The sequence below is a fragment of the Vidua chalybeata genome, chromosome 4 (genome assembly GCF_026979565.1).
Source record: "Vidua chalybeata isolate OUT-0048 chromosome 4, bVidCha1 merged haplotype, whole genome shotgun sequence".
Classification (NCBI taxonomy): domain Eukaryota; kingdom Metazoa; phylum Chordata; class Aves; order Passeriformes; family Viduidae; genus Vidua; species Vidua chalybeata.
In genome coordinates this window covers 5,899,913-5,926,007 of record NC_071533.1, presented here as the reverse complement: position 1 = coordinate 5,926,007, position 26,095 = coordinate 5,899,913, and the positions used below count along the sequence as shown (strand labels likewise).

General features: G+C 44.8%; 1 protein-coding gene across 3 annotated transcripts in view; it reads right to left on the bottom strand.

Moving 5' to 3' along the window:
- The window catches only part of AFF1 (ALF transcription elongation factor 1), a 67,575-nt gene extending 41,892 nt beyond the window's left edge, over positions 1 to 25,683 (bottom strand). For all 3 annotated transcript variants that reach the window (XM_053940129.1, XM_053940130.1, XM_053940131.1), the window contains exons 1-3: positions 25,529 to 25,683; positions 2,131 to 2,251; positions 623 to 1,621 (exon numbers count right to left, since the gene is read on the bottom strand). In XM_053940129.1, coding sequence (XP_053796104.1) covers positions 623 to 1,621; positions 2,131 to 2,251; positions 25,529 to 25,545 — 1,137 coding nt within the window. In that variant the 5' untranslated portion in view covers positions 25,546 to 25,683. The remainder of the gene's footprint in view (positions 1 to 622; positions 1,622 to 2,130; positions 2,252 to 25,528) is intronic.
- Between the last annotated feature and the right edge of the window lie 412 nt (positions 25,684 to 26,095).

Sequence of the window (26,095 nt, the reverse complement as noted above, 5' to 3'; positions counted from 1 at the left end):
TGCTGTTCCTCTTCTCCCACTCCTTTACCTGCTTTCTGCCTCCATCCCACGTGACAAATCAGAGACGTGGCCTTGGATCAGCAAAAACAGATGGAGTACAACAAGGAAACTTGCAATATCAAGTCATATTTTCCTGTGGGTCTACAGCGAGATTTTACAAACTTGTGGAGGAGAATCCTGTGGTGTTCACAGTCAAAAAGCCCAGGTGACCACAGAATCCACTGCATTGCTGGCTGTTCCAGTATTCACTGAGGATTTGGGGCCTCCACCCACCTCCTGTCCTGACACTGTATCAACGCTTGATCTTCTCACTATATCATTTCCTCCCTTCTTTTCAACAAGAATTAGGGGAAAACAAAAATTACGGGCACAGAGGCAGGTTCGAACCAAAAAACCTGCTGCAGCCTCACTGAGAAAACGACAGAAAAATCCCAGGAATTGTCACATTTTCGCCATTCAAACAGGTATCTCACACCCAGGTCAACCTCAAAAATGGACCTTCCAAACAGGGTAACACACACACAGTCATCACTGCTTCTGGCAGTCACTGTTGTTTGATGACCTGTTCTCCCACAGCCAAACTTATCCTGCCCCAGCAGACATCCCCAAAAATTGCACTCACCTCTATGGGCTCAGAAGAGGTTTCGAATTTGGATAGTTCTGCTTTGGCTTTTGCCTTCAAATCTGAGAGATCTTCATCAGTCTCTTCCTTGGGCTCAGAAGGGGTTTCCAACTTGGATAGTTCAGCTTTAACTTTTGCCTTCAAATCCGAGACATCTTCATTGGGTCCTTCATGGTATTCCTCCAGGAGAGGTTTAAGCTCCAGGGATTCAAATGATGCCTGATCTTGACCATCCATGGGTCTGACATAGGCAGTTGGTTTCTGCTGCATTGCACTGGCTTTTGATGTCAGAGAAGGGGGAAAAGTCTGAGAGGAAGGCTGAGTTGTGCTGGTCAAGGTAACGGCTGGGCTGTCCCGACTTTCCTTCTCCTGAGATCCTGTCACTAAGTCCTGTAATGATTTGGTTTGACTGTAGGTTGACCCATGACTTTTGCTGCTGTTCTGTGACCTGGAATTGATATGCTGGCTGGAATGTAGAGGTGACAGGGGTGCCACGGGAGAAGACAACAAACATGGCAGGAACGGGGAAAGCGCCAGAGGGGAGGCCTGCAGGCCATGAGCACGACCTTCCCCGCTCCCAGGCTTGCCATTGTGGCTGTGGGGAAAACCTGCCTGAGTGTCCCAGCCGCCGCGGCCGTGTTCCTGACCATGGCTCCGAGCGCTGGGTAAGCTGCGGCTCTTGCTGTGCAAACCTGAGGCTGGTTCTGTTCCTGACTGTGCCTTTTGGTAGTGACTGGAGTGGCTTGGAGGACGGGGGGGTACAACCATGGGTCCCACGGGTGGACGGCGGGTCAGGTGCTGGAATGAAGATGGCAATGGATGGATGGCCTTCTCAGGGAAGTACGGGCGATCAGGCTGTCCGGGGAGAAACTGAGGGGCAACACTCTTTGGAATCCCTATAAGGTTTTGACAAGATTTGTTGCTCATGAACTCCTTGACCTCCTCATAATTGCCCAGCATGTTCTGAATTCGGCTTGACAACTCATCTCCTTTATTAGTCTGCAACAGAAGAACAAAGAGGTGGACATTTCAAAAGCCTCCCAAGACATCCAGCTCAGGAAGAGACATTCTTCAGGATCTTAACTTAATCACCACACATCACCATGAGTGAAATTAGGCAAGCTCATCTTGATCCTGCAAATCTCTCCAAAGCAGAATGGGACTGCTTGAGCCACTGTCAGCTATTCCAAGCCAAGCTTGGTACACCTGCAGGCTCCAGGAGTGCTAACATCAGATTCATTTGTTATACCCACACCTGCAGGCAGACAGGCAGACAAGCTACTCCTGAGCACTATCGCTCAAACTACAGGAGGCCAGCCTGAAGACCATACTGCTCTGGCACAACCACCAGAGATTCAGCCACATACTCTGAGGAAATGAAATTAAAACAGATGGGAAGGTGCTGTGTTTGTATTTATCATGCTCAAGTCTGCTACACCCTATGCAAAGCCACAGCTCTCCTCTTCCACCTCCATCCTCTTTCCTCACCACTCACCCTGTACCATTACCTTGTAGGGTTCTGCAAAGAGGGGAGTTTTCTCAGAGAACTGTTTTTTGTCTTCCAGAACCTCTTGACTCCGTCTCTCTTTCTCTCGAATCCGCAGCAAGTTTCTGTCCTCATTGCACAAGCTTTAGGAAGGAGAGAAAGGAAGGATGATTAACATGGTACACCAGTGTTATCCACAAGTATCTACTTTGTGCAGAAACCCTGGTTTCAGGCAATGGCATAATGGCATCCAGAATGAAAGTAACTTCGAAATCCATGGGATGGTTACAGCTGACAAATCAGTTACATCAAGAATTTGCTGCACAACACAGAACTGTGGCACACAAGGTATATGCATCCTTCTCAGTGATTTCTACTCCTGATACCATCCTTCAAGAACAGTGGGAAGGAAAAAGCTATCCATCCATTTTGTTGTGAAACAAATTGAGGAGCAGTGGGGGTGACAATCACACCAGCTGGCAAATCCATTTGCAACAGTAACTGTGAAAAACTAACATTCTTGTTCTTCAGACTTCCACACCAATTCTTCACCCAGGAGTAAAAGAGAATCCATTATTTTGAAGATGTTGCCACTTCCAAAGAATGAACTTTGCCTACTTGGCAAAAAACAAGGCAATGCTACTTGGCAATAAATAGGCTTGAAAGCTGCTCACCAGGAAACCCATGGAGTTGCATTTAAAACAATCACGCAAACAAATTTAGAATGGTCTCAGAAACTCAGAAAACACCAGGTCAAATCCCCCTGTTCCTCCTCAACCACATCTGCATGCACTCAACTCCACCAGCCCCACACCAATAAACCTGTGTCACATGCACTGCAGAAAGACTTCACAGAAATCCAGATCCTTTAAACTACACCTTGCCTGTGAAATTCTACTGCAAAACAAAGGAATCTCTTGCTCTAATCTTTATAGACATTGGAGAAGAAAAAGCATGCAGGCATCTGTCTTCTGCCCTATTTCTACTCTACTGCACAGTCTGCTGTACACATACAATTCCTATATTCCTCTTCATACTCGCAAATTCTCAAGTGTCCACTTTGCAAGGGAAGAGCCTTGTCCTCCCCACCAGTGACATCTTCCCAAATGCTACACCAACAGCTGCCTACTGAAAGTTTAATCATCCCTAGAGGAGAGGAAAGGCAGAGGACTGGCTTTGCTGTAGCAGTTAACCAAGAGGTCTGACTGCTGCAGAGGGGGTTTCCTGACTCAATGGGAGCTCTGGAAAATGATGCTGACAGATGAAAAAATTTCTATATACGGAACTGCAGTAAGACTGTACTTGTACCACTAAGGCAGAAAAACATATCCAGGGGTTAGACTGTGCACGTTTAGCATAGTTTCCAACTTTACTACTGCCAAATTGTTTCCAAATATAGCAGAAGTGTCCAGTAATAGCTATGTACCCTACTCTTGCAAACAATTTTAAACGTTCATAAAAGAAGAAAGCAGGAATCACAGACCACTGCTTCCATAAACACATACAATCCTTCTATAATAAAATGTATAATACAACCATTTCCCCTGTGCATCTGATGTAATTTTGCATGTCAGCAATTTCCTATCTATAAGCAGTTAGTTGGGCAGTTGCACCATGCGTGCCAGAAAAGCTTTGTGAAGTCAGGTGTGGGAAACATCAATTGCAAAACATAAAAACTTAGGAAAAATTATAAGGTAAACTAGAAGCAATATTGGCTAGATCTACTATCTAAAATTGTAGGCTTGCAAATGATTTTTTTAAAGTGAATGTGTTTCACAAAGAGGCGGGCTACATATTATGACCCTGAAAATTGCTTTTTACTAAACACTGTGCTTACATCCATGTGGATTACGGATGTCCTTCTATTTCTAGGCTGGCAAGCACCCAAACTCAGAGTAATCAAGTTGTTTTGCTCAGAGGTTCTGATCACATTCAAACAAAAGGAAAACCCTAAACCACTTGAGTCTCTCACAACAATAATATTTATGATGAGAAGTAGCTATGTCTCCTATATGTACCCTGACACCCAATGTAAAATAACTTACGTGCTGCTTGCTGCAAAGACAGCAGCTGTAATACCTCTAAAGGCCTTTTCTTTCCCTGAACCTTCCTTGACCCCAAGCTCTCTTCCCAGCAATAAATTCTTTCTAAAGAGTGTGGAGGGGGGGCAGAGGGGAAGGGCAGGGACACTGCCTATTTGCCATAGTGCCAATTCCTGAAGGTTTAAGAGAAGACAAAGGTGCCTGCTCAGGAACCTCCCAGCGGACACGGCTGCTCACACACGTACAGGAGTACCGGGCACTGCTCAATTTTCAATACCCTCACGGGGTACAGTGGCCCGGGCTGCTGGCCATGCACAGCCGACTGCCCCTGCAGCCAGGCCAGGGGTCATTCCCCTCCCCTTTGCTGCTCAGGATCACCATCCGCCCTCTGCCTCCCTGTCTGAATCAGGTCAATGTAATTTTCATTCCGAGTTTTCCTCCAACTTCATTGAACAGAAGGAGCTACAGTTTCAAAAGCAGAAGGGGAAAAAACACTAAGTAGCTACTTATTTAACAATGCAGTTGAGAGCAGCAGCCTTCCCTTCTCTAAGCTACAGAGAAGACCTTAAACTGCCTGAAGACAAGAGCTAAAACCCCTTCCAATTCTATTTCATCATATAGGTGTCGTGAAAACCTTTTGAAAACCTGGGCTACGCTGTAACTCAGGCAGCAGCTCCCTAAGGTCAAGTGTCAGGAAGCCAGGCAGAAAGCCTCTGAGAACCACGGTCAGCTCAGGCCCTGCATGGCCCCATGCCAAGAGGAGAGGAGGTCTCCATGTCCTGCCAGGCGCCAGCAAGGAAACCCATGCGGAGACGCCGTCTGCCAGGCTCCAGCAAGATGTCCCTTGTGCGCACACACAGCTCCAACCCTGCTACTGCCAAAGCTGCAGGGAGAACCCCAGCTCCTGCTCTTCAGGAACCTCTTCAGACTCGCAGCTTTGATACTCAGATTCTCCTAGAATGAGAACTCAAGAAAAACCTCAAAACAACCCCCAAGCTCTTCCTTAGTGGTTTGCAGAAATGCTTTGGGAAATTGGACCTCGAGGCTTGGCACCAGCACACCAAGCCTGGGAGTTGAGGGATACATGCACAAATCACCCCCACCCCCCCAAAAAAAAAACCTAAATAGTGCTTTGTTACAGACTGAAACAGTAGAATTCTGCTAAGTTCAAAGCAGCCCAAGGTGAAGGCACTGCACACAACCTGACCCACAACGTCATCCAGACTTGGGTCTGTAACAGAAGCCATAAAATACCGACGTGCTCTGAAGCTGCTCTCAGTGACATGCCAACCCTTACTACATAGGTTCAAATGCTGATATGTGACAATCCAGACCATGACAACATTTTCAAAAAAACAGACTGGTGCAGGAAGAAATTCTGCCTCTTTTGTCCCTTGTGTTCTCCAAGCGAAAGTGAAATTAAAATAAAAATCTGCTTTAATTGCTGTAAGAGCTAGTGCTGGCTCCCAAAAGGAATTATCCAGGAGCAAGGAAGGGAGGCAGAAAAAGGCTAAAAAGCAAACACACACAAAACATTCACTTCCCTCTCAACAAACAGAACCTTTTCCTCTGAAACACTGAAACACAACATTTCATTTTAGTACAACTGCAGGAAAACAAAAATTTATTGAAGCTGTTTTGCCATTAAAATTGATTCTTTTTTCAATGTGAGAAACTGCTGATCATGACTGAGAAACGTATTTTGCTTAAGGTAGGACACATCATCCCCAAAAACAATTAAACAGAGATCACAAGGATGCAGCCTTGCTGCAGCACCCCGGCTCAGTTCCTATTAAAATCTCCACAGAAGAATTGCCACAATTTATAGTGCCAAGCTCACATCTGCCAAGATTAAATATGCAGTTTCATGCATCAGCTTGAAAAGAAAAGTGGATAAAGGCATGGCACAGAAAGCTCCTGAGCATCACAGCTGTGCTCAGCTCTCACACTGGTATCACCTACACAGCCTGACAGTGGCTGCAACACAAGCAGATGCAAGGACAACACTGCAGCTAATTCCAAACAGCATCAAAAACTCCCTGTACCAACCTTTGCTTCCTTTCCTTTATGGAGACATCAACAAGTTGTGACTTGCTGAATCTTTTAAGTTCTGTTTCACAGCAAACACTATTTCTCAGAAAATACACAGTTTGAACATACATAAGTGGTAGGAGAAAAACATAGGGTAGAAGTACAACAGATGGTACAGTTAGTCAATAATTTTCTGCATCATCATCATCAATCAGCTTTGGTACGTGCTTCCCAAAAATACATATCTTCACACTGAAGTGATATGAATTGGAATTAGCTTTTCAACATTTTGCTTCCTCTAGCTCCTTCAACTCATCCCATCTATTCAGCCCTGTTTACTGACTATGTGATGGGGCATCGGACCCGCTGAGCAGGAGATCAAGGCCTCACAGCCCACCTGTTTATCTGCAATGACTGTAAGAAACCTCCTGTCAAATATTTTTGGACAAAAAAAAAAAAAAGTTCCAAGAAAATGCAGCACTGCTGCAACCTTTCCTTCAAAGCATATGGAAAAATGATCCTGAATACACCTCTTTTTATGTTTTAAACACAGAGCCCTCTAGGTTACACCAAAAAAAAAAAAAAATGAAGCAGAGAAGGCTGGGATGTTATAACAGGCAGAAGGGAACTGCCACCTTGCTTAAGTAGACGCTAAGTTGGCCTTTGCCAGAAAAAAAAAAAAAAAAAAAAAAAAAAAAAAAAAACCAAACCAAAAAACAACAGTTCTACTTTTGTAACATTAATCATCTTCTCACTCAGCCTCTCCTATGGTAATCTTTGGGTTCAAATTCTTACTTACTTGTTTCCTCCCACTGTTGCCAAGTTTAAAATTATATTCATTACTCAGCCATTAAAAGGCTTTTGCTTCCTTTCAGCATCAATAGGCCTTTGATCATCAAGCAGTTCCCAGGAGTAAGCCTGATCTTTTCCTAAGAACTGAGCCCCTGCAGCGCCCAGCGACTTTTGCAGGAACTGGGAACTCTCAGATGTTCTTCAAACATGACAGATCCTTCATAGACTGAGCCTAAACCCCAGTGCAAATGGCTATGCACTTAAAAACACACCCCAAGATTTCTCAGCCTTTGGTCCACGAACCACTGAAGTCTCAGAAGAGGAAAAAGCAGATTTGTCAAAAGATGCAAATAACTGACAGTAACAACCTTTTTTTGTGCCTACTCAAGAAAGGCAAACAAGTGAAAAGTTTATTACTTGGACTTTCCCTCACACCCTGAAATGTTTAAAATCTATTATTTAGTCATAAACTGCCACGTACAACAGCAACTTAGGAAATCTGAAAAAATATGACAATTATAGAGCACATAACTATGGTGCCATAGCCGAAGACCTGAACAAACCAAGAGGCAGCATCTGCACTCGTGATGCTGCAGAAATGAAGTCTCTAAAGTAACCCAGGCTTTCAGCCTCTCCCCATGTAGGTGACGTTAATAGAACAGTCAGAAAAGGTGTTAATGATAAGTTAGACGGGGAACACGAAAGCTGTCATTCTCCATTTAAATGCAAATATACTAGAAGGGCTTTTAAGAAGGTGTGATTGTGTGAAGTGTAATTACAAGGAAAGCAGACAAGGAGTTGATGAATTTAAGGCTTTGTTTGCTCTGGATGTGGCAGGCAAAGCAGGAAATGTGAAAAATTTAAATCACCGGGTATGTGCAGTGAAAAATCCTGACCACTTCGCCTCTGCAAGGCGTTCTGTACGCGGCAGTCTCAGGCACACAGCCCAGGATTTCCTCAAGCCACGTGAGTGGTCTGACTGCATTCAGCCCTGAAGGCATTCGTGTCTTTGTGGGTAGGTGAGTAAAGATCGGGTATGCAAGAAAGAATCCAAGCTGCTGGAGCCTTGGCTGCAGCTGATGGAGCAGCTCTAGAACCGCAGCCTCGGATGGGACCCGAGGTCAGGACGAGTTTCCCAGATTTTAAGAACCCTGTCATAGCTGCACACCAGGCAGCCTTGATTGCGGTGACCCAACCGTGACAAGACTGAACTTCCATGTGAGCAGCATGAGGAGCCCATCCATGTCTCTTCTCACTTCATCAGCAAGGATCAAAAAGTTACCTTTGTCAGGATACAGATAAGACAGTTGCAGAGGTGACAGTTGTTATGTGTGATGGGCATAATTCGCGCCTAGAAAGTGACATGTGGGTAGGAGTTTTTTATATGATTATGTATAGACACAAAGCAAGCGAGCCAGGGCAAGGGGTGGGGCTGTCTCACGTATGTCGAAACCATTGCGGACAAGGCTTCATTTACAAGTTAATACAAGTGGTTCGCTCGGAGATGGGCTGTTTCTTGAGATAATCTAGGAACGCACAAGCGATGATCGTCCCGGTAACTAGCCAAGATTGGAATCGCTGGAATCTCCAGGGGATGCATCTTAATGCCAGGTTCCCGTCACTCCATCATCGATGTACATCGCTTCCCGGACCTCAGATTGTTCAACCCGGCGCAGAGAAAAGAGACTTTATGAATATGTGGGACTTTGAATGGAAAGAAAAGGCTGATCACCGAAATCCCGGCCTCAAGCAAAATAAACTGTACAAAAACTGCTCGCGCAGAACGGATGATGTGAAGCATAGGAGACCCTCTGCTAGAGTGGTTGAACCTGTGTCTCACCCAGCACTCATCCTGGGCTCGGCACTGTCCTTTTCTCTGTGGCTGGCTCAGATAGAATTTGATCTTTATAATATTTTTTTTTTCTTTTTTAATTCGGCTGGGTCAATTTTTACCTATAACACAGTGAAAAATAAGTTATTCTAAATATCACTCTCTGTATCAAAATGGGAAGCTTCAATTTGCCTCTAACTCATCTACATTACTCTGTTGCACAGCTGAGCAAACATTTTCACACAGCCCCAGGTGCCTCCTCGCACAGAGAGCTCAGACCCAGGGCCAGTCTGGTCAGGCTCAGCTGGTACACCCAGATCCCTGTGACAGCGTGCTACATCCTGGCTTTGTCTGAGAATCCGCTTCCATGGAGAATCGACATTCCCTGCTGAGCAGATCCTGCTCCAACCGAGAGGGGACTTTGACTCACCCACGATTTTCTCAGAAGTGACCTTTTCCCATTTTCATGGATTTAAAAGTCAGCTGCAGTCACGGAGTCTCTCATCCACAAAACGCAACCTGGCATTATTCCCGACTTGCCACAGGGCAAGCACAGGGATGCTGGCACAGCAGGGTCACCAGCCCTGTGCCCCAGCCGCTGTTGCAGCAACTGTTCCAGTGGCACCTTCCCTGCCTCTGCAGCCCCTGGATCTTGCTGCGAGCTGGGTTTTTCCTCTTTATGAAAACAGAGGTAAAGCACTTAGCAACTGCCGTGAACTGAGCATGTAGACTTGAGCTCACACGCGGCCATTTGGATTAAGTCAGTGTTCAGGCAGTAGGGAGGCAGCAAGAAAAATTAAGGTGAGTAGACCCATGAGGCTCAGCCTGACACGTTCTGCTCTCCACCAGGATTAACAGCACCTGGAACACCTCTCCCTACTTGGGAATGGATTGCCCTGCAGCATTACTCCCTCCCACAGTGTTTCTTCCTCTTGATTATCTACATGTCACTTACAATAAAAAAAATCATGCATTTCTCCTGATTGTTTAAGTCAGCCTGAGACGCGTAAACAAATTTAACTCATTGTCTTACAAACCCCAGCTCAGGAAAATTATGTGACTGGAGCAAAATCAGTGGAAGAGCGCCAAATCTTAAGTTTTGTTAAGCCTGGCCAGATCCTCCAGCACTCTGCACTCCAGTGCCTGGCTTCAGCTGTTATCTCTAAGCCAAATCTTTCTGGCAGGGCTCTTTAAATCAACTGCATGAGGACAGGAGCAGGGTAACTACCACGTGGTGAGCAGCAATCCTTTCAGAGCATGTACATATGTGCACAACTGCCCAGCAAGGGGACAAGGTGTTCCCCAGCGGAAACACAGAGGCAGGATGGTGATATTTTATTAATTCACCCACCATTACCAAAATATCAGTGTCCCTAACACCGACAAGGCATACTTGAATAGTCAGCAGTGGTTATCAGCTGCTGCCCGAGCAGTCTGAAGACTTTCTTCAGTGAAGTGGTGCATGAAATCTCTCACTGTACCCATCTGCCTCTGAATTCATCATCTCAATGGCAGAAATCCAGCACCTGGGATGAACTGTTGTAGGCTTGCCTGGGAAAATGCATAGGGTACAACCTACATTCTACCTTACATAAAACCTATCCTACCTGCTCATTTACTTTTGCCTTGAAATACCTTTTTTGCTGTTCTTGTTGTTCAGTAAAATCAATAGGTTTAAAGGCAGCAAGAGAACTGTGTGTTTGCAGTAGTAATGCATAAAAAGCAGAATCTAAAAATGAAATCAGGCTTCTATTTCTTTAAAGTATGCTCTGAAACAATGTCCTTTACTGGCAAACTATGAGAGATTAGGTAAAAAGGCTATTGTGAACTAGTACTCTCTGAAAAGGAATCAAATTATTTAGGGATCAAGAAAAAGCATTTTTACCTTTAATATTAATTTCCCAAACCTATTTCAATTCATTTTTTCACGCAATTGCAACATGTCAGTTTACACACATTTCTACCTTGGTGGTTATAGGAAATTAAGCCATGCTTGCTTAGACCTACTGTTTCTTCCCACCCGATATCCAAGTATTATATTCCTCATGTAGCACAGAAGTACTCAGTCAAGCAAAGCCCAATGGTCCTCTCCAATCCAGTTACAGTTTCTCCAGCATCCTCATAAAAATTATAAGCCTTTGAAAGAACTCTCAGTTAAAAGGCCTTAAGATAAAAAGCAAGTTACAGCAATGTTAAAAAAGAAAAATAACAATCCAGGTGATATCAGCTGTTAAGTTTCAGAAAACGAATGTTTAATTTTCATGTGAAATAATTTTGCAGGAATTCAAATGCAGTCAATTTTCTATTTTAGGACTACATTAAAATTATTAAAGTGGACATGCCTTTTGTTCATTGATTTTATAGAATTTCCTATATGCCACTAAAAAAAATCCAACATTACTATTCTCCACCACAGTAAAAAAAAAATAATTTCAACAAGATACACAGTTTGTAGAAGAAAATCTGAAATGTTTAGTGAGCAGCTGCTTCATGGGTGTGCATTTTAAATCCCTTCTCATAGAACACTTCTCCTCACACAGCTACCATCCCTGCACATCTGGCCAAATGAATATGTCACTGATTTTTCCCCAGGAGCCTGCTATCAGCTGACCTTGTCCATGCTCTGACAAGCAGCTCCTATTCCATCAGTCACTCTGCCATGTGCTCCACAGGTGCCACAACATACACATATTGCCACATTCTCACTTCACACGCAGCTCAGCTTAGCTTGGTTCCCTTCAGCCATCCCCAAACCCCCATTTCTTAAAGACCTGACTTTGTCCAGCTTGTTGTAAATGCTGTCAGACAGCTTGAAAGGGCTGGCAGTGAGACCTCTGCAGAGCCCAAGAGCTTTTCACCTCAGATTTCCTGCACAGGCCGAAGGATCCTCCTTTCTTCCCTCTGTGACCATCCGGGCTGAGGGCCAACACAGGCTCCTGGAGCTGACAGCTCAATGCAGCTCAAAGCCCAGCGTGTAAAATGTAACATCAGCCTGAGAATCTGCTCCTTTCCTGACTGCAAACCTGAAGTTGTTCAAAGAATTAACTCCACATCAAATGCTATCAGTGGTTTAATTTGCTGTGAGGCATATCAAAAGCAAAACCTGCAAATATGAGCATTTGAAACTGTCTCAGAAATATGGATATGTGCAACTCTGCCTCCTGAATCTTTAATTCCCAGCAACCTATTAAACATAAGAGCAACTTTATAACATTTCTTGTGAAACATTCTTACTGTAAATCCTTCCCAAACAACTGAGCAAATCAAATCTAACATGCTAAGAACAGGATAGTACTGTAACTAAATTGAGATTAAGAAAAGTTAAAAAGTTAAAAAAATATGAAAGAGATTAATTCTTTCATACTTTGATATGAATTAGCAGCAAACACACCATGCATAAAAGAAAGGTTTCCTATCCTTTTGAGTTTTTCACTTACATAACAGCATGTACCAAGTAACAGGTTGGACAAGTCTTATCTGCATAGCAAGGACTACGTAGAGGCATAACGAGATTAGCAATGTTTGTTGAAAAGATCTGTTTATATGCTGAAAAGCCTATTTAAAAACCTTTCCTGCATTCTCTGCCAGATTCTAATTATTCCAGAGGTATTTTCTAATTTTTTTTCATCTACACAAAGAAGGGCCTGCTAACTTTCCTATGGTTTGTATCTGGTTTTCCATTTTATTAAAAGATGCACATGTTCTGTAGCCGACTACCTCTCTGTGCTGGAGTTTCAAACTGCAATCGAATCATCAGCCTGAACAAAGCATCTCATTGTCATTCTGAAAGAACTTGGCAAGTCTTCAATCTAAGCAAGAGCAATAATCCATGACAGGGTGCATTAGGCAGGTACTGATGCATGCCTAATGCACACTGCAAAGCATATACCCCTCCAAAATACACTCTGAAGTATCTTATCTTTCTTTTTTCCTGCTTTTTAAGAATGTTTACATAAACTGTTACTTTTAGCAACTACAAAAAGCTATCCCTTTAAAGAATAATAATAAACTGGATATAAATACTTTCCCACTTCAATTCTGTACACAATTATTCAACATATTTCTGTTTTTCCAACTAAAAACCAAAACACCAAAACAACAACAATTTTAAAGAAAACCAAACCAAAACAAACACAAGCCACATTTTCACCACATCATCTGCACCTCTATTTAAAAAGCACCTATTTTCCCTTGGTACTGGAAGCAGGCTGAGAAACCAGCAAGTGCTCAGCTCCACCGTCATTAGCCACACTTGCGTGCAGGCAGTGGGAACATCACCCTCTGGCTCACACCAAAAGCAACAGCCAGCTCCCGTTCCCACGGGACAGCAGCACGGCTTTGGCAGTGCCGAGGCCACTGCAAACACTGGAAACCTCCGAGATGCCTGCTGCAAGCCTGGTGCTGGCTCTGCATCTGTGCACGCCTGGCACAGCCCAGCAGGCACCGGGCATGTCCCAGACGTGCCAAGAAAGGTTTGAGCAGCACAGGGGCTTCCGCAGGCAGCTGAAGTCAGGCATCCTTGCCTAAGGTAGCACCGGGAATCCAGGAACTACATCTTGGGAAAGGGGAGTGCTGCTGGGAACCGGCAAGGCCGATTCCAAAGCACATAGCTCGCCTCCCTGAGCAGCACCTGAGTGCTCCTGGTGAACATGCTCCCTGCTAACCATGCCCTGTTCTGGAGGGCACACAGCTGTACACCAAATCAACAGCCAGCTCAAGACCCAGCTAATAGCTGTTTCACCTGCTGCTGCCTAACCTGGGTGAGATATCTGAAGGATGGACATAGTTTCTCTAAGGACTGATGTATCTTGAAAGGCTTGAAGCAATTCCCAAAAAATGATGTCAATGTGCCTCTGAGCACATCTCCTTGGCTGCTTAAAAACGCAAGGTATTTTTTGTGAGCCATGTAACACAGCAAACCCCATGATTTTTGCAGGGAGGCAGAGGGACAATGTGTTTTCTAGCTGAAATAGCAAACTACTACATACCAGGAGTTATCTGCCAATAATTGGGCAATGTGCTGATTAATACTTTTTCTGGGTTGCCTAAGGACATTGCATGCATGGGTATCTCGCCACTATTAACTAATCACTCTTTGTGCTTTTATCCTGGTAGAATTTACATGCTGCACGCAGTGAATACCCTGAATGAGGCAACTTCTAACTCCAAAAGCACTTACTATTGTCAGTTTATTTGCCTTGCTTAGCCCAATGCTCAGATTGGCAATAAATCATCATTCTTAGCAGCTGAAGTGTTTAGTGTCTTTCATTCAATATTCTTTCCTCCTCACTGTTCCCCCTGGAAGTACAGTAATCATGTGCTGAATAGTCATTTACAGCACTGCAATTAAGAGATTATTCCATTAGGCTTTGTATTTCTATCCGGTTTTATGTTTCCATTAAAAGCACTTTGTTAAACAATTGAGCAAACAGCTTCATGCAACAGCAGGAGCCTCATCAGCTGATGCCTGTCAGGCAGAGCCCGGTGAAGCAGCCCAGGATGGGCAGGAAGTGCTCATGGGTCCACAGAGACCCTCCTCTTAGGCAAAATCCCAAAACCAGGGACAGGACAGGCAGCACAACTGCAGATGGGCCAACGTGGCATAAGCAGTCCAGGGAGCGACTGCTGCCAAGAGATGGGGTGGAACTGGGGAAGAGTCCCTGGCCAGACACCTGTGAGTGGTGCATTCCTCTGTAAACACAGCATCATTTCTTGTGATCATCTTCTCTGCTCTAAGAACAGAGCAAAAAATGTCAAGGAAGTTCTACTTCCACCGAAACTGAGCACCTCTTCCTGGAGCGAAACCTGACAGCCAAAGGAAGTCACATCTGCCCAGGCAATGACTGTGGTGATTTCACACCAGGCTTGTGACCAAGGCTGGAAAATCACACCAAAGTGCTGCAGAAATACAAGCGAGGAGTTTCACCAGGTGCATCCAGCATTCTGTCCACTCAGTGGTGACTCAGGGCACCTTCCAGGGAATACATCACCTTCTCTGATAACTCCCTTCCAAGCCTCTGCCCTTACGAGTATTTTCATGGCAACAGCCAATGAGTTCCTGTCCTCAACACTATGGTGGCAACAGACTTGGAAGGAGAATGAATCAGCACTGCCTCTCCCCGGGGTTCTTCATCCCTGCCCTCCCACGCACGTTCCCAACAACAGTCACTCCCTGCCCTCAGGATGAGGCAGGAGGTTTGTGCTCTGCTCCCCGAGGGACAGAGCAGATGCCCTACAGGAACCACTGCACGGAGCTCCTGGAGAAGGTTTTACATTCTTACATGCAGGCTGCTGGACTTTTCCTCACCCCCTGACTGTCTGCCCAGAGCTACACTGAGTGCCAAGCACAGAAAGCCCCTTGAACAACCTGTGTCCAAGCAGCCAGCTTCCTGCATCATCACAGGGATGCACTGACTCAGGATTGCTTCATCTCTCTGCACTCTCTCACTGGCCCCAAAATTCATTAATAAAACATCCACAAACAGAATGAATAACACCCACAACAGCAGCTAACACCTCACATAACCCAAGTAACATCCAGCCAAGCCATCTGCAGAAAGCTAGGTATTTTCAAGAAAATGCAAATTGATCATAGTAATTTGGAACCATAGGATAACATTCTCCACACATACTTTTTAACACATTCAGTAACTTTGCCATCTTGCCCAATTTCTTGGTTACCACAGTGACTAAACACGGGTTGCAAAAGAGGAAAAATCTGCCAAGCAAAACTTACCGTAAGTATTTCTGGAAGCCACTTGAAAAAAGAAAGTAAGGAAAGAGTCTCACTATTTATGCATTTTTCTATTCTTCTTGAAACTTCCATTAATCCTCAGAACAGCTCTTAGAATCCTTCCCAACTAGCAAATTGTGCCTTAACTCCCCATTTTTTTCACTTAACAGCCCTGCTTAGAAATGTGGTGTTTGTAGTAATGCATACAACAGAGAAAGAACACAGGAAATTGTAAGGTTAATATCCCTCCCTTTTCTACATCTCTTTTTCTGTCACTCCTCAGTTTCAAGCTGTGAATCAGGAATCCATTTTGAGCACTTGCTTATACACATGCAAAATCCATTCTCTGTGTAAAAGCTCCAGGTCAAGAATTCTTTTTGAGCACAAGCTCAAGCAGAGCTCTTTACCAGGAACACCCTTTTGAAGTGGACTTGAAAACTTAAAAGCCAAAGGAAGCCAGAAAATTAGATACTGGCATAAATTCCTCTTTCCACTAAAGTACAATATTGCCTTACAATACACACTTGAAGTTTCTCAAAAGATATGGAAAGGGTAGACCATCTGGAACCCAGTGTACAAGCTGAAGGCTACGATTTGGCCCCACATGAGGACAGCATAGAAAAACCCAGAGGAACCAATAAAATTTGGAGCAGCAGCTGTAACAACACCTTGTGCCTTCACCCTGGCATGTCAATTCTCACCACTGCCTCAGCTTTCAGCACACCCTTGGCCAGCTGAACTCACAGAAACCATTTCAATCCTCCTCTGGTTTCCTACTTTCCATTGAGACTCTGCTGTGTGTAAGCAGGATCCTAGATCTGTATCTAGTCAGCGCCTGCACCTCCCTTGCACTCCCATCTTATTTGCACTCACCCACGTGAAACAGAAGAGGAAGGGGTGAAAGAATAGTTCAAGGGCCTTCTAAGAAAACTGCATGGCTTAATTAAAGACCTTTTAAATGTATCTTATTAACCTCAGCAACTGCTACTGGTTGTTCAAACCTCCCCCTCTCTAGGTGAAAGAAAGAAATATTGAACAAGTAAAACCAAACCATTATTCACTCGGCAGATTACCGAACACAAACAGCCTTTCAAGTTGTTACATTAAAGTAAACACAGCTTATATCAATATCATCTGTACTTTTCCATCATTAGGCTGCGAGGGAGGAGATGGCCCATTTTTCAAGGAAGCAATTTTTACATAAGGAAACCATTAACTTGATATTTAATCGATGAACAAAGGAACAGGGAAGTGAAGACAAAATTACCCAGAAGATGGGGTTGGGACACATTCTTTTATATGGCATTTTCATCAGACTTTTTCATGGGGACAGAGGGAATATTTTCAAACATGATTCCCATGTTTCCTCCTGCTGGAGTTGAAAATAGGACCTTTCCTCCTATTTTGGCTAGCACAAATTATGGCCAAATCAGAAAGTTACAGGAATAAGCACTGTTAAGGGAGCTGAGTGGAAACAGTACTGAACACAGGACCCTTGGCCGAGACACCGTGAGCTCCATACATGTTTCTTTATAACTAAATACAGCACAGATACCAAAGTCAGTTCTAGCTAAGAACTGAAACCACTGTATTTGGCCATTATTCAGCCTAAAGGACAGAATGTCAACTAAATGTTCATTAGATTTAAAAATTAACCCAGACTGCATCTGGCTTTATAAGCACTACAGGATGGGAGGTTGTGTGTGTGTGTGTGTATGGTTATAGTTTTCTTTGATTTTGGGTGTTTTGGTGGAGTTTGTTTAGTACGCACAGTTTCCCAGTTTTCACAACAAATTCTCTCACAAGTGGTTCAAATAGCAAAACAACATCAACACACACCAATACAGTTGCCAAACCAGATCCCAAGAAGGTTTTGGTTGCAATTACCAGATTGTGCAATAATTACGAACTGCTTTCATTTATTCAAGAATTACAGACAGGAGGTTCTAGCTGTGAAACACAGTGCTACACTACATCAGCTGTCTATATTGCAAGAGGAAGAAACAGCAATGGGTTCCCTGCACATACATTCTGTCTGTCCCTCCAAACATGCAGGAAAAAGGGATGAGATGTAATGAGAGAAACCTATTTACTGTCGGTCAGCTCATCCAGTTTACTTAACTGACTTGGAAAGAAAACACCCTTTCCAAATCATTAAGAACCAGACTGATTCACATGTTTAAGCAATGGAAGAACCAGCTTGGGAGCCAAGTTTTAATGTTATCGATTTCTGCAGACTGGCAATTTCATCCATCTGTTTTACTCCACCGTAGTCCTACTTGTGCAGAGCTGCACTGTCAGTGCACCAGGGCACCAAACAACAGCAATACTCCTCAGTGACATGCTCAGGTAGGTACAGAAACTCCACTTTGGGGCTGACTCACTTGGAACCAAAACCAAGGCTGAAGTCATCCCACCTGCCCACTAAGAGTTTGGAACTGGTTTGGAAGGAAGAGGGAACAACAGCAAATAGTTAAAGGCATCTTCAGAGGGAATTTCTAGACTGAAGCTGCTAATGTTTTTTCTTCTTCCATCCTTGGCTAAACTCTTCATTTTTATTACAAATAAATAGAGAGCTGCAAGGCAAGGCTTTGTGCCACTTAATTCATTAAATGACCAAGCCTTTTTTCATATGTAAAACACGGAGTTACTGAATTTTCCCAGCCAATTTAGGAAGTTATTTAGGTCTATTGTTCTCAATTCCTCATTGTACAAGTCAACTTCTGCAATGGTAGAAGTACCCCAGGTCTCTGAACAACAGATCTCATTATTACAGTGTTTCTAAAAGCAGATTAGACCTTCTCAAAGAACAGCACATGATTTTACCTATTTTTCTCTCTCCCCAGTATGGGTGGTTACAGAGAATTTTCTTATGCTCTAGAACTAATAGTTTTTTTACCCCTGTAGTGCATTACACAGAACCAGGCATTCCCTCTACAGAGGGCCACAAACCCAGCTAAGCAAAGAGAGCCTATTATTAGTTTGCTGTTAGTCCATGTAAAATGGATAGGGGTTTGCAAACAGATAAAGATCACCTACAGTGTTCCAAAACCTCAGCAAAGTGATCACATTCCCTTTAAATATTAAGGCACTTGTTCATCTTGCTTCCAGAATGAAAGTTACAGAATATCATGTGTTAAATCAGAAACCCAAAAATCAAACCAATGACCAATTAAAAGTTAACTGCTGGATAAAGCTGACCACTCTACTGCAAGGGAGCTGCAGGGTCTCAGCAAAGAAGGGAGACACAGTGGTCCAAAAGAGCTCTTTGGCCAACAGAGCTTGCACCCACCATCCCATAGCCATCCTCCCAGAAGCCATGTGCCAGAAAAAGCAGTCTTCTTCACCAGTATCACAGAGCTCACACTTGGGCCAACACAGTTATCTCACTTCTGCAGTGCATTTGTTGCCTTTTAGCTGTGCCAGCACTTCTCACAGTAAAAAAGGCCTGCAGTGGCAGACAGACATGGCAGCTTCCAGGTAGTGGCAATTCTAAGGGAGTCTTCTAAAAATCCAAGCAAAGCTCCCTGCTCTGCAGCACAGAGGGACAGACCAGGCTCTCTTTCTGCTAGCACATGTTATTTTGGTAAAGCTATGAAGAAATAGGTCTCTAGACTGACAGCCTGTTCTCAGCAGAGCCACAGGTTTACTGACATCAGGAAAACAACTTTTCCTAGAACAGCTTGTTCTGCCGAGGGCTGTGGGGACAGGGAAAAGAGAAGCATGTCACCAAAGCACTTCTAAACTGCCAGTATATTCCCTGCCTTCAGATTAGGATGATTTTTCCAAAATAGCCTATGGGAGGGAGAGGAGTATTGAGAAATAGCTGCATACCAGTTGCGAGGGAGACTTTCTGAGCTGTGCTTGAAAAGATAATTATGCCAGTAATATCTTTTTAAGCAAAACCTTGCAAACTGCAGAAGAACAAAAAAACCCAAAAGCAATTTCTTATCACGTCTCCAATTCTCCAGAGATGTAAATATGTCTTTATTGCTCCACATTTTAATAATTCCTTTCCATTTCAGATGCAAGCAGACACCTGTATTTCAAAATGCAGTGACCAGAGCTCAGCTCAGGGAGGAGACACGTGCACTGGAGCTTCTCACACACCTCACATGCACACACCACCTGCTAAACGCCGTGCCATGAAGGAGCTGATCATACCCTGCTGAATACATCACATGCTGCTTACAGCTTATACACTATATGGCATTCTAAGAAGCAAAGACGTATGGAATAAAAATACTACCATATGCTTGAGAGTTTCCTCTTTTGTTTCTTTTTGAAATACTTCTTACTCATGTTCTGGTTGAACTGGTGATAGAAGTGTTTTTGTTGTTTGTTATTCTTTGATGAGCTTTTGTGGTTGGTTTTTGTTACTCCTTTTTTTTTTTTATTTGCAAGTACAAAAATGAAAACCACAGTTCTCGCAGTTCTGAAAATGAGTTTTACTGCTGTCTCTGAGGTTAACCATTAACAATTTGCTTGTTGAACTTTCTCTAAAAATTACAGCAGGGACATTATTTTTTCTTAACCTGATGGCAACATTGCAAAAACAACAGTAAAGGAAAACTTCAGGTTGCTAGTACAATAAACACTCAGAACAACTGAAAATGACAAGTCTACAAACAATGTCTTAGCCTAAACAAATCCAGAAGACAAACATCTTCCTGAAACATTTGTGACGAAGGTTGCCTAATCAAGTGAGCCTAGATACCTCAGTTTGACAATTCTGAAGCATTAACAGGTACAGAGCAACTTCTAAAATGCAGTTTTGTGCCCACACACCTGCTCTTTCTCCCCATTTGCCACCTCCCCCTTCCTATACAAGAAAAAGGCAGCAAAAGAAATGCACTTTTAAAAAAGCCATGCAGTTCAATAAGGTGATCAACAACTTCTGCACCTCAGCAGCAAAAGAGCTGAGCTGGGGGCTGGCTCTGCACACAGCAGCCACCACAGCTGAGAGGGAAGATGGGCTACAAGAATTCTACCTCCCACCACTTTCCACAGCTGCTTGACTCCGTACTGATCCTAGAATTCAACTTCTCTTTCCTGAATTGTCTATGAATAGGCAACTCCGGAAAATCTTCTCCTAGCACGTGCAGCAGCTCTTGTCTGTTCCCCACAAAAGCATTCTGCTGGAGAGGCAGCTCTGTCTTAATCTACTATGGTAACACCTCATTTGGGAGTGATAATAGCCCCAGCCAGTCCCACACTCTTCTCTTTTTTTATCATGGACACAGATGAACTGCAGTAGTCAAAATTGCAAAACATAAAATAGCCAGTACATTTTCCACTGTAACATACCACAGAGAAAAAAAATTCTCCAGGCTGTGCTCAAGACTGAACAGAAAAAGTACTTTCTCTATTTTTTGAGGCTCGTGCAGCTCTACACAGTAACTCTTTTGTCATGTCAGGTAAGCAAACCAGCCTCTGTATTCCCAACCACCTAGCACCAAACCCAGGCCCTAGGATGACACCCTGCACTCTGTGGAGAACTCTTCCTCACTTCACCGCCCTCTATCTCATGGAAAATAATGTCATTGTAGCATTCCCACATAACTTTAAGGAGACACCTTTTGTATTATATTTTAAAGGCATTTAAAAGCTTCATGCATCGTTCATTATGGCTCCTCTCAGAAGAAAAGTGCTGAGGAGAATTTATGCACCTCATTAAAATCTTGTTTCCTGCTCTTCATGCTGCATCTTGCAGTTGTACTAGCAAATTATTTTCTCATAAAAAGCTGTGAGAAGAGGCCTCTCTTTGTAACACAGACTCAGACGCAGGAAAATTACATGACCTAAGGAAACATTCCCTTGTATACCAGCTCAAGTATGCCATGACAAATGTACTTCAAAGTTTTCAATGGCCTATTGCAAATTGGAATACCCACTGCTAAAAAAACCAAACCAACCTGAAAAATCCACTTAGGTGTGAGCATCTCTGTCTTCTGTGTGCGAGCATTTCAGCTGCAGGTCTGCAGCAGAGCAACTCCATGCTCAGAAGGTCGAGGCAATAAGCAACTGCAAACTGAAAATCCCCAGCAGCCCACAAAACGTGCCATAGATCATCCACACATCTGGTCTGGACAAAACAACTTTGACTTTCTAGGCAGTGCTAGTAGCAAGCAAAACCAACAGGGTCTCATGGGATGTTTTAGCTTTCAATAGACAAGTAAACTCCAACAAGATATTGTTTCAGCCCTTCTTGACCTTCATCAGGTGACCGGAACCCAGCATCACCAATACTGGCATTTGCCTGTATCGACAGGACCCTTGAAACAAACAAGTTATGAAAAGTGTCTTTACACCTGGCCTGGAAAGCTGTGAAATGACGCAGAATGAACTAAAGCTGCATCATTCAACGTAGCTTCTCCTCAGGGAAAAGCCTCAGCATACTCCCTTCAGAATTTACTCTGTTTTAAATATAGATAAAGCTACATTTTATTTCTGCAAAGCATCACCTTTTTTCTACCAGAACGGGTAGTACAGTCTCCTCTCAAGATTCTTCTGGGTTTAGCTGGTACAACTTGGCTTTAGGGGGTGGAAAAAGAGGGTTTCCCAGGCTGCTGTCCATCATTATCCTTCCCTGCAGGGCTGACTCAGGAGAAAGAGCAGTATGAGCCCAGCAGGGATAACAGTACAAAACTCAGGTTTCATGTTGCTCTATGTACTGTGTTCACCTATGTACAAAGATTTGGAAAATGCATTAGTTCTGCACACCAGAAACGATGCTAACCACAACCACACTGAAAAGCAAGTTATATATACGACAACCCAAAATTCTTAGCATCCAAAACAACAAAGTATTTTGTTTATCCTCCTACGGTAAATAAGTGTAACTGACAGCATCTACAGACAATTTAAAATGACCTCAAGCAGCCTGAGAAAAGCAGCCTGCACCTTAAAAAAAAAAAAAAGGCAGATAATCATCTAAAGATCCTCAACTTGCAATTGCTGTAGCACAGCAGATATTTTAATCAAGAAAGAAGCAGAAATGAGATGGGCTCTGTCAGTCTGTTCCACACTCCTCCCAAAGGTCCTGCCGTATTCCCAGAGCAGCTGAATGGCACATGATGAACATCACAACACAGTCGACAAGAAACTAAATTTGTCCTTATTCAGATCAGTTCTGCTTCTGTTCACAAGTTCCTGAATATACCATAAAAACCTGACACAAGCCCTGTTGCCTGGGAACACCACAGGCATCAGATCATCTGTGCACTCCAGAAGCAAGCACATAGAAATCTACAGCTGCAAACCTACGGCTCAGCGAGCAACTTAAAAAACCCCCACAACCCCACATTATACACAAAGAAACACGAACTGGAGGATGGTTTCTCCACTTGCAGCAGCTAATGGGAGAAGCTGATCATTCTCAAACAGCTGAAAGCAAACCATGCCCAACTCGCCCTGCAAGCACTTCTTAAGATCACGATTTTAAAGAATGCTGTGGCATCCATTAGCACATCAGTTCCTCAGTTATCACCACTACAGTTTTTAAAATGCTAAGGAGCAGCAACAGGTAGGCTTCATAAACTTGTTTTCCCTACCCTTCCACCCTTCAAAACTGTGAAGCCCAAATGCCAGGGGAGCTGCTGAGGATCACAGTACTGAAGCTGAAGAAAGGATGCTGGATTTTCTTGTTTCCAAACAAGCATCCTCCCCTATGTCACATCATTTTCACTAGCTAAAGCATACAGCATGTGAGAAATAGAAAACGTGAGCAGATGGAGGGGTGCCTGAAGGCCTTGTACAGAGTGATACCACTACTGAGCTCGGTATCACACCACCTCATCAGTAATTTACTGAGCTTGCAAAAATTGCCTGTATTTTTTGCAAAGCAAAAATAAACACAGAAAGCTCACCCATTTCTTTTGTCAGCTACCTTGCAGAGTAAACCTTCCAACATGTTTTGGCAAAATGAATTCTGGAGACATGTGGCTTCTCTGTCCCATGCAGTAGAGTTCTAATTATTTATTATTAATATTAATTAATACTTTACTACTGAATAAAAGCTTCTACACACCCACAAAGCACATTTAAAAAAAAAATGGTACCCCTTTTTAAAAGATACCCCTGCAGATCTATGCCACTGAAACAGAAACAAGCTTTCTGGCAAATGCAACCTCTCTCCTACAGACTCATTTCTGCTGCTCTTATGCACTCCTACTCTCTTTAAATGCCTTAAAACAAGCAATAATCAGAGATCTTAACACTGATCTTCAGGCGTACAGAGTCACCTCTGTACTCGCTGTGCTGAAATGCTCTGACACAGCTTTACAGCTTGACCGCCTCACAGCATCCAAAGCAAAAAGCATCCAAAAGCAAAAGCCAGCGCACGGGATGGAGAAGGAAGGAGGGCACAGAATGGCAGGTGCACGTCTTGTCCCCATGTCTGAGTCAAATGGCAGGTGTGGGGCACGGTCCTTCCACCTGCCCTGCAGAATTCAGCCCCATGGCCCCAGGCCTTGGACCATTTTTCTCCCTTCAGTCTGAGCGACTCAGCGTGTAACACTCGATTCTCTGCACCGGTCACCTTACGGGTCAGGGATGTGGCTCACTGGCCCCAGAGCCACTCTGCCCTTTCTTTCAGCTGGCTGAAGCTGGGGGCTACTGCTGGGACCCAGCTCCCACGTAGCCTCCTGCCACCCAGCAGAACGCTTGTGCGACCTCTGAGACATCAGGCGTGTCCCTGGCCTTGGAGCCAAGCCAAGCTCCAGGGCCAGCCAGCATCCCTAGGATTTATGCTGCATCCAGCATGCGGTCCTGTTACAGCAACGCTGATAATGCAGGCCGGTAAATCATGCAAAGGGATGATACAAACGAAAAAAAAAAAAAAAAAAAAGATGCTAGAAACTCAATCTTTACCTTTTTGTTAAGAACTCTTTGTGCAAAATACTCCCAGTATTGGGAGAGTAGGCCATGGAAGCTGGAGAAGAGCTCAGCTGTTAACCAAGCAATCAATCTTCCCCTGCTTTTTCCCCAAACCGCAGGGCTCTGTCCTTCTCCAGTTTGTAATTTAAAGCCAGCTCTTGGCTTCAAACCTGCAGGAAAGCAACACTGTGAACATGCACCGTGAGTGCCAAACTTATGTGTAGGATACGCCACCATTTTAAATTTTTTTTTTTTTCCTGCCTACACTAAAGGGGAGCAGGGTGGCTGTTTGGTGCGGGACTAGAGAGCAAAATGGAATTTCTCTCTTTGGCATTTCTGAAATGGCCATTAAGGCATCGTAAACGCTAAAAGGCATTTAACGGGTACCTTAAATAGCACTGCTCCATCAAGTACTACTGCTTAAGAAAAGCTGCCTCCCCCATGCTGAGTGTGAAATTTACTTTAGGCAGGACACTCCCCAACTCCCCCGAGAGCAGGCAAAATGCTGCTTCTTCAAAACCACAGCTGAAAAGTATTTACCCAAGATCGGTGCTTTCGCTTGAATTTTGCTCACTGACAGCAACTAAGTAACTCGTTTCCTTACTCTTCTCCGTTGTAACCATTTTCTATCCTCGCAGCTATCCAGCAGACACAACCTGCTTCCCCCTGCGCACAGCCAGCTCTGCGACCCGGGCGAGCAGAGCCATTCCCCACCTTTTAAACCCGTGCTGTAAGCAGTGACAGAGACCTGCTCACAGAACAGAAACACGCAAACGCGAGACAACTCTGGAGGGGAGAAGAGAATCAATTTCAAAGAGCTTTTAAACGGACAAGTCCACGGGGGAGAAGGAAATCAGTTTCAAGGAGCTTTTATCTTGTTGGACTGGGAGAGATTTGACGGGGAGAAATTAAGACTTTGTTTTTTCCTGCTGGAAGAAAGTTTACGCCGGGAAGAGGGAGCAGGCACAGCGATGAGCAAAACACAAGGAGAAAACCTACCGGCGGCTCGGGGTAAAACCCCACAGCCGACTGAGCCTGAGCCGGAGACAGGGCACCACAAACCCAGCTCCAAGCGAGATGCACCGGGCGCGACCAAAGTTATTTAGTGCCGTACCTCGACTGGGCAGCCATCGCGGGGTTATCCTGCCAAACGTCCTCTATCCATGAGCTCCGTCCGCAGCTGTCCAGGCTCTACCCCGCTGCCAAAGCCCGCCGTCCCATGCGCCGGCCGCCTCCCGGTGCCGCCGCGCCGCGGCTCCCCCCGCCCGGGCGGCCGGCGCAGGGCTGGGGCTCGCTCATTTTGATCGACATCCGGGCGCCCGGCCCTCCCCCGGCCGCCGCCAGGGAGGGGTGCCCGCCCGGCCCCGGGGGACGGCCCCGCTCCGGCCTGCCGCAGGCGGGGCCGGGTGCCGCCGTCCGCCCGGGCCGCGGCCTCGCTCGGTGTCCCCGCGGTGCCCGGGGCGGCGGGACCTGCGGCGGAGCGGGCCCCGCGCCCGCCCCGCGCCCGCCTCCCCCTGCCCGGCCGAGCGCTCGTGGTACGGCCCGGCCTCTGCCCGGGCGGGCGGCGGGAGGGCCGTGCCCGGCCCGCACCTCTCCTGAGGCGCTGCCTGCGGCGAGCGGGGCGAAAGGGCACGGGCCGAGCGGAGCGGAGCGGGGCTGCTCCGGCAGCCGGGCCCTGCCC